This window comes from Microcaecilia unicolor, chromosome 12 (genome assembly GCF_901765095.1).
Source record: "Microcaecilia unicolor chromosome 12, aMicUni1.1, whole genome shotgun sequence".
In the NCBI taxonomy this organism is placed as follows: domain Eukaryota; kingdom Metazoa; phylum Chordata; class Amphibia; order Gymnophiona; family Siphonopidae; genus Microcaecilia; species Microcaecilia unicolor.
Window position 1 is genome coordinate 55,979,048 of NC_044042.1, and position 8,457 is coordinate 55,987,504.

Here is an 8,457-nt window from a genome sequence, read left to right on the forward strand (position 1 = left end):
ATTCTGTGCCCCGTAAGCATGTAAATGTGTAGAATACTAGCACTTATTGCAGGTAAATGTAGCTACCTGTGAAAGTGTTAGTAGGCTTCTAAGCACTATTCTGTAATGGCACACCTAACTTAATAGCACATATTTCAAGGTGTGGGAGAGTATGGGTGGAACATGGGTGGGGCTCTATTACATGCATAACTTTGCTGGTGTGGCATTCAGCCAGTCACTTAATCTACTTCTGGACAAACTTAGAATGAAAGCCCTTGCAAATGGAAAAATTATGCTTAAGGCTGTGCACTGATATTATATGACTGTAGAGAAAACAGCTTAGATGAAGCTGAAGATGTATGTTTCAATGGGATGTGATCTCTGCTCTGTTCCTTCTCTCTAGATGATCTAAACATTGCTGGCATTGTTTGTGGTGCTTTGGTTGTTTTGCTGGTTCTAGTACTCATAACCCTTGCAATCTGCTGTGCATATCGAAAAGGTTATTTCTCAAAGGGCAAGCCAAATGGGAAAAGGTAAGAAAAGTGTGACTATCGCCTGTTAACTGTCATCCCTGCTGTATACACTGCTGACACAAAGTGGGTCAAAGTATTTCTAGGGAGACAGATTTGGAAATTAGTAGCTTACCAGCTGAATTATAGAGAGACTCGGGGTGAAATATTTCAGTGTCATGTACAAGATATATAAATATATAATCAGGTAAAAAGCAGTAATACTTTGAAGTGCAATGTTAACTATTTGAAGAAACTGAACAGAAAAATGCTTCTTAATGCATAGGTTCAGACTGTTTCAATGCTAACCCCCAGCTAACCTAAAACAGATGTGATAAGTACATACATAAGTACATAAGTAATGCCACACTGGGAAAAGACCAAGGGTCCATTGAGCCCAGCATTCTGTCCACAACAGCGGCCAATCCAGGCCAAGGGCACCTGGCGAGCTTCCCAAACGTGCAAACATTCTATACATGTTATTCCTGGAATTGTGGATTTTTCTCAAGTCCATTTAGTAGTGGTTTATGGACTTGTTCTTTAGGAAACCGTCTAACCCCTTTTTAAACTCTTCTAAGCTAACCGCCTTCACCACGTTCTCCGGCAACGAATTCCAGAGTTTAATTATGCGTTGGGTGAAGAAAACTTTTCTCCCGATTTTGTTTTAAATTTACTACACTGTAGTTTCATCGCATGCCCCCTAGTCCTAGTATTTTTGGAAAGCGTGAACAGATGCTTCACATCCACCTGTTCCACTCCACTCATTATTTTATATACCTCTATCATGTCTCCCCTCAGTCATCTCTTCTCCAAGCTGAAAAGCCCTAGCCTCCTTAGTCTTTCTTCATAGGGAAGTCGTCCCATCCCCGCTAACAATTTCGTTGCCCTTCGCTGCACCTTTTCCAATTCTACTATATCTTTCTTGAGATGCGGCGACCAGAATTGAACACAATACTCAAGGTGCGGTCGCACCATGGAGCGATACAACGGCATTATAACCCCCTCACACCTGTTTTCCATACCTTTCCTAATAATACCCAACATTCTATTCGCTTTCCTAGCCGCAGTAGCACACTGAGCAGAAGGTGTCAGTGTATTATCGAAGGCAACACCCAGATCCCTTTCTTGGTCCGTAACTCCTAACGTGGAGCCTTGCATGACGTAGCTGTAATTCGGGTTCTTTTTTCCCCACATGCATCACCTTGCACTTGCTCACATTAAACGTCATCTGCCATTTAGCCGCCCAGTCTCCCAGTCTCGTAAGGTCCTTCTGTAATTTTTCACAATCCTGTCGCGAGTTAATGACTTTGAATAACTTTGTGTCATCAGCAAATTTAATTACCTCGCTAGTTACTCCCATCTCTAAATCATTTATAAATATATTAAAAAGCAGCAGTCCTAGCACAGACCCCTGAGGAACCCCACTAACTACCCTTCTCCATTGTGAATACTGCACATTTAACCCCACTCTCTGTTTCCTATCCTTCAACCAGTTTTTAATCCACAGTAGGACATTTCCTCCTATCCCATGACCCTCCAATTTCCTCTGTAGCCTTTCATGAGGTACCTTGTCAAATGCCTTTTAAAAATCCAGATACACGACATCAACCAGCTCCCCTTTGTCCATATGTTTGTTTACTCCTTCAAAGCATTGAAGTAAATTGGTCAGGCAAGATTTCCCCACACAAAAGCCGTGCTGACTCGGTCTCAGTAATCCATGTCCTCGGATGTGCTCTGTAATTTTGTTTTTAATAATAGCCTCTACCATTTTCCCCTGCACCGACGTCAGACTCACCGGTCTATAATTTCCCGGATCTCCCCTGGAACCTTTTTTAAAAAACGGCGTTACATTGGCCACCCTCCAATGATAAAGGGGAAGTAGGGGAAAACAGTGTTTGCTTCTGACACCTGCTCAGCTGTTTGTCTCCCGACACCGTCCCTATGAGAAGCCAAGAGAGAGAATATCACACACAGAGACAACTGTTAATTGGCAAAAGGTTTTGGGAAGAGGCTTTCACCCAAGCTCTTCAGTCCTCTACTTTGCTTCTGTTCCTTGTATTTGAAGATCTGCGACATTGGTTCCACATAAATTTGCAGTTCACCTATTAGCTAAGCAAAAACTATATTCAGACTTCAATTTTGTCCCCTGCAGGATAGGCTTATCACAAACTTGGTTCTGTGTTCTTGTTCCTGACACCTGTACAGGATATGTTACACATACACAAGTCACAAGCTACAAAGGCCATTCTTTTCTATTTTCTGCTTACATCCTTAACCCTTGATACTCCTATCGGATAAGGGGATCCTATTCTCATAAATGTTCTCAGGGTCTTCAACAGCATTGCTGGCAACAAGTAGGGATGAGTTAGCCACATGAGTGGGTGATGTCATCCAATTGTGGTGGGATGTGTGGGCTTAGACATCCTTCTAAGGTCTTCCTGATACATCCAGATATTCAGGACCTGATGGGATGCGAGGATGACAGTGGAAAGAGCCATGGCTTGCTTCTACCCATTAGTTCTAAAGAAGGATGATTTGAGAGAGGAAATATGAGACATTTAAATACCTCCATGGTATAAATGCACAGGAGGCAAGTCTATTTCAACTGAACATAGTCTGGAATGTGGGGGCTTATAAGATGAAGGTTAAAGAGGATAGTTCAGGAGTAATCTAAGGAAATACTTCATGGAAAGAGTAGTGGATGTGTGGAACAGCCTCCTAGTGGAAGTGGTGGAGATGAAGACTGTGTATCTGAATTCAAGAATAGGTGGGAGAAGCACATGGGATTCTCATAGGGAGAGGAAGAAATTGTAGATGGTATGGATGGGCAGACTAGGTAAGGCATATGGTTCCCATCTACCATTATTTTCTCTCTTTGAGGCCTGCTGAGAGGGAGGACCAGTTTGTTGCACTCCTAAACCTTTTGGAGTAAAGCGTTAGAGATACAAAGGTCCTTATGGGAGATGCAATGTAGTTATATGATTATTTCAGTGAATAAAACTAACTAAAGGTGTGTTGGAATTGTATATTGCCTATATCTAGTTTATACTTGCTGTATACACTGCTTTGAGTGAGTTTCCTCAACAACAAAAAAAAAGGTTCAAATCCCACTGGAGCTCCTTGTGAGGAATAGCTTAATAGTTAAAGCAGCAGTATGAGAACCATGGGAGCCTAGTTCAAATCACACTGCAGCTAGTAATCTCTGAACTCTGAAAGCTACTCCATCCTAACACTATCGAATGAAGTCACCAAGTAGAGTATCTGATTTATCCTCCTGTGTATGGAGAGAAGCTATTACATGTAAGCAGGTTTGTTTTTGTTGTTGTTGTTACATTTGTACCCCACGCTTTCCCACTCATGGCAGGCTCAATGCGGCAGGCAATGGAGGGTTAAGTGACTTGCCCAGAGTCACAAGGACCTGCCTGTGCCGGGAATCAAGCTCAGTTCCTCAGTTCCCTAGGACCAAAGTCCACCACCCTAACCACTAGGCCACTCCTCCACAGCTTTGCTTTTTAAGAGCACTTTTGTCCCCTCTTTTTCTCTTGTGGAGAAAATTTTAAAAGCAAAAAACGGCCAAGAGGGAGAGGATTTCAGTGTTTTGACATGAGAAATCTCTGAACTCAGCATGTTTGTTTTTCCTTCTTTCAGCTACAAGACTTCAGCAAAGCCAGAGGGTGTTAATTACCTCCGGACAGATGATGAGGTAAGGAAGACTAAGCAAAATTGGAGATGTTTTCAACCCAGAAGTAACTGATAAATTCATATGGGTGTTATGCATTTAGAGGTTTTCTCATTCTTGATGGGTTCAATCTGAGATGGAATATATTATTGATCAAAAGTCTCAGATTTTGGAGATAGTATTTAGTTTCAAAGATGTATACGTATAGAATCAGTGTATCTGATTCTGCATTGACTAAATGCCTTTCTATGGGTTGTAGGCATTTGGATTTTAAAGTTAGTTATAGGCCACACAAGGAACCCACTCCCCCTTAACTATGTTGATACTGTTGAAATCAGACCTATGGAATATGTATGTAGATTTCTAGACTGTATTTCTTGCTGTCAGATCCTACTGTATCCCTTTCTGAACTCTTTATGTTGCTGCGCTGCTCTGTATTCTCTCAGTGGGGACTGATTTTCTTTACTCTGCTATAGGCCATGAATTAATCGTGTCAGCAGTTATATTCCAGGCAAACGTTTGGAAGAAATGACAAGAGAGTGACTTTTTGTTTTAGTTCAGTATGAATACACACAGCAGGAGGGATTAAGGTTTTTGTTATGTTAAATTTTGGGTGACTTGACAGTTCAGAGGTGCTCAGCCATGCTTTTGGCATCTGCCAGGAGCATAGCCAGACCTGCCATTTCAAGTGGGCCCCGAGTTAACCTGGGTGGGCTTTTCCCACCCCATCCCCGTACATACATACAGTTCTTTTTAACCTTTCCCTCCGCCTCTATTCATATATTGTCATCATTCTCCCCACAGCCCAGCATGCCCCTCTCCCCCTCTGCCCACCTAGCATCTGCCCGTCTCTCTCCGAACACCCACTTCCTCTGAGCCATCACTGGCAGCGATTGCAGTAGGCAAACAACGCTGGCCCTTCAGGCTTCCCTCTACCATGTCCCTGCCAGTGAAGAAACAGGAAATGATGTCACTGAGGGTGGGAAGTGGTAGAGGGAAGCCTGCAGGACTGAAGCAAGTTGCCGATAGGAATAGCTGCTAATGACGTCTTGAAGGTAGATTGGGGGGGGGGGGGGGGTTCAGAGAGAGATGGGCAGATGTGCTGCCTGCGGAGAAGAAAGCTCAGAATTAAAGAGTTGAAGTGGGACTTGAACCTGGGTCCCATGGATCACAGTCCACTACACTACTAGGATGCTACTCTGACCTGCTTACAGCTATGTTCAGAATGGCCATAATACCTGCAGGGGCAATTGGCCTAGATGCTCAAAATTCTGGTGCAATTCCAAATAGTGCCTTTAAATTACTGCTGATGCTCAACACTGAGATGCAAATATAGGCATGCTCATAGCATTGAGCATTAAGAGGGAGGATTGTGCTTATCACAGGTGCAGAAGAGTTCCATAGTAAGCTCTGCTCCTGTGCCTGGTAAAACCCAAATGTGTGAAGCACACATTAACATCTGTTTTCTGCTGCCTAAATATAAGCATTTTAATTTTATTTATTTTTTTTTTAGCTTGGACGCTTATATTTAGAGGCAGGAAACTGACACAAATTTATGCTTTCACTTTGGGCATTTTAAATTATTATTTTTTAGCATGGACGCTTCAGCATAGATGCCAATGTGTTTTTGTTTTGGCTTGCTGTTTCTCACGACCAATGCTTGAGGGCTTGCACAGGCTTCCTTCTGCTTCCAAAAGCAATCAAAACCAGCAGATTTTGTAGAATCATGAGAGAAGCATGAGAACTTCTCTGTTCCAACACCCTAACTCCTGCTCCTACCCAGGTGTTATTTTTTTTAAAGCAGTAAGGTAGTTTTATTTTGGGCACCCTTTTCTGAGCATTAGGGAGGAATACAAAATGCCTCATTTGCATGTTATCTGTGCTAGTTTCTGGTGTGCTACTTGTTTCCCACGTTAGACCCCTTTGAACATTCTGCATGGGTAAATGTGGGTGCTAGTAAGGCACTAATGGTCTCTAGCACCCGCTTTTACTTTTGAGCATCAGGGCCAGAGAGCCTGGTTTTCCTTTCAGGGGAGAAATAAAGGGACAGCAACCACTAGGGGGGGGGGGGGGGTGCATTATTCACTCCAGTGGTCAGCTGCTCAATTTGAGCAACTTTCTGTAATTTTGTAATGTTTTGCAGCTTGAACAAGACTGAAACAGATTTAGATTTTTTTAAAAATCCTTGTTAAATACAGATGTTTCTTCCCACTTGAAAATCTGTTGGATGCCCTATTTTTGGACCCTCCCTAGTCCTGCCCAAAACATGCCCCCAACCCACTGCCCTGCTATTTGGACGAACTGCAATGTGAAATGTCCAAATTCTGACTTTCCAAAATCGAGATTTGGACATTTTTAGCAGAAGGACCTTTTTTTTTTCTTAGCCATTTTAAGACATCCATCTGCTTTGAAAATGAACACCACTGCTACCACCCAAGCCTCAAATCAAATCCATAAAATTAAACGGTATCCTTAATTTCATTCCTTCAGGGACAGAGAAAATACCTAGTGCACCTGAATGTACTACTTTGTAAAGATGTGAACTAAATCTAAATAAATAATTAAATGAGGTAAGAAAAGTAGAAATCATTGTAACCATCCTACTCCGCATATCATGCTAAGAAAAGGAAATGTAGATAGGTTTGACATGGCAACTTGGCAGGGTGTTATACTTAGAAGAGAGTCCCTGCCTTATGAAACTTACAACATAAAGATGCTCAGATAAGGTTCTGGGAGCTTTGTCATCTTGCTTCCAAAAAGTCTTGTAATGCAATCCATCAAGGTACTAGTAAGCACTCTGGTTGTAAGTTGTGCTCAAGCAGTGTAGTGAATGATGGCATGCTTATAAAACTAAAGCTTAGGCATTGCATAAAAGGAGATAAAGCAATTATGACACTGCTGGGTGTATTGATCCTGTCACCACTGGCAAGAGGTCAGAGACTGGTTTGAAAACATAAATAAATTCTGTCTTTTGATTATTTAGTGTGAGCCTGAAAAGTGATGTAAATGGAGCCCTAGTCTACATTTTAAAGACACAAGTAATTAAGCTAGACTTTTGAGTCACTCCTTAGTTCCTTTGCATGACTGCTAATATTCTTCCTTAACCCAACTGGTCTTTGTTTCAGGGTGACTTCAGGCATAAGTCTTCATTTGTCATCTGAAAATGGGAATGAACACTAAGAACAAGAATGCACTACCGGGAAGATAAATCAAGAAAGTAGCATTAATAAAAGTGCACTTGGAACAATTGAGAAACAAGTTCCAAAGCTGGCAATTTGTTTTAGATTTGCCAAAGCTGACAACCACGCCCTCCTTATTCTTGTACATAAAATAAGAGCACACAGCCCATATGGACTCACCTGACTCCCTTTTGAAATACTGAGATGTACTATAGTGAACTTGAATAAGCTCTGGAACTGATCTGTTCTGCCAGCAAAATGGATGCATATAGCTGTTGGATTTTTAAAGTGGAGTTCAAATTGTTTTTATCTTAAAGGATTTCTTTGTTCAATGTTTTTGACCTGTTTGACTTTGAAATATATATAGCTCCTGTGCTTTTTAATCTATATCTCTTCTCAAAGGCATGCCTTTTAAGCCTAAGACAAAGGATCCCAAAATCCTTATAGAAACTGAGATGGGTGTTTCAAACTAAGACCAAAAGTTGAAGTCCTAGGCCAAAAATGGTACTAAATTCATTTAAATTTAATGTGATGCCTTTTTCATGTTCTATAGGCTCTCCATTCTTTTGAGAATTAATCTTTTAAAGTTTTGCTAAGAGTTATTTTGATTACTTCAGAGGGTGAAGTAATATTTAAATGTAAATATCTTGCTGTGCCAACAGTGTTTAGTAGATATATTAGAAACTACAGCCTGACCCATGCCTTGTCAGACCATATCAATTGTCAAAAATGAGATATTCTAGAAGGCTACATTTAAAAAAAAAAGGGGGGGGGGGGGGCAAGCAGCCCTTGGCCTGAGGAGTGAAGACTAGTCTTGTTACCAGAACAATTAATTATGCAATGCAGTCCATGAAGAAACTCAGGAATCCTTAGGAAAGAAAATTGTCATTACCATAATAAAGGAAACTTTCATACATTTATGTTAATTTTAGTTCTGTGTGACTGTGTCATTCTGATCCATCAGGTTTTTCACCAGTTAAGAGGAAACCAAAATGCTCCACAAACTATATGAAAAGGTGAAATATTCTGCTGTAACTGCGCATGTGCTACTTAAAAGCTTGCCAGAGGGGGTGCTTCCTCAGCAGTAATTTTTTTTAATAGCCTCCTGAAC

General features: G+C 41.3%; 1 protein-coding gene across 3 annotated transcripts in view; it reads left to right on the forward strand.

Moving 5' to 3' along the window:
* JAM3 (junctional adhesion molecule 3) overlaps positions 1-8,111 on the forward strand; it is a 94,197-nt gene extending 86,086 nt beyond the window's left edge. For all 3 annotated transcript variants that reach the window (XM_030221961.1, XM_030221962.1, XM_030221963.1), the window contains 3 exons: positions 383-512; positions 4,137-4,191; positions 7,293-8,111. In XM_030221961.1, the coding sequence (XP_030077821.1) occupies positions 383-512; positions 4,137-4,191; positions 7,293-7,328 (221 nt within the window). In that variant the 3' untranslated portion in view covers positions 7,329-8,111. The remainder of the gene's footprint in view (positions 1-382; positions 513-4,136; positions 4,192-7,292) is intronic.
* The last annotated feature ends 346 nt before the right edge of the window (positions 8,112-8,457 follow it).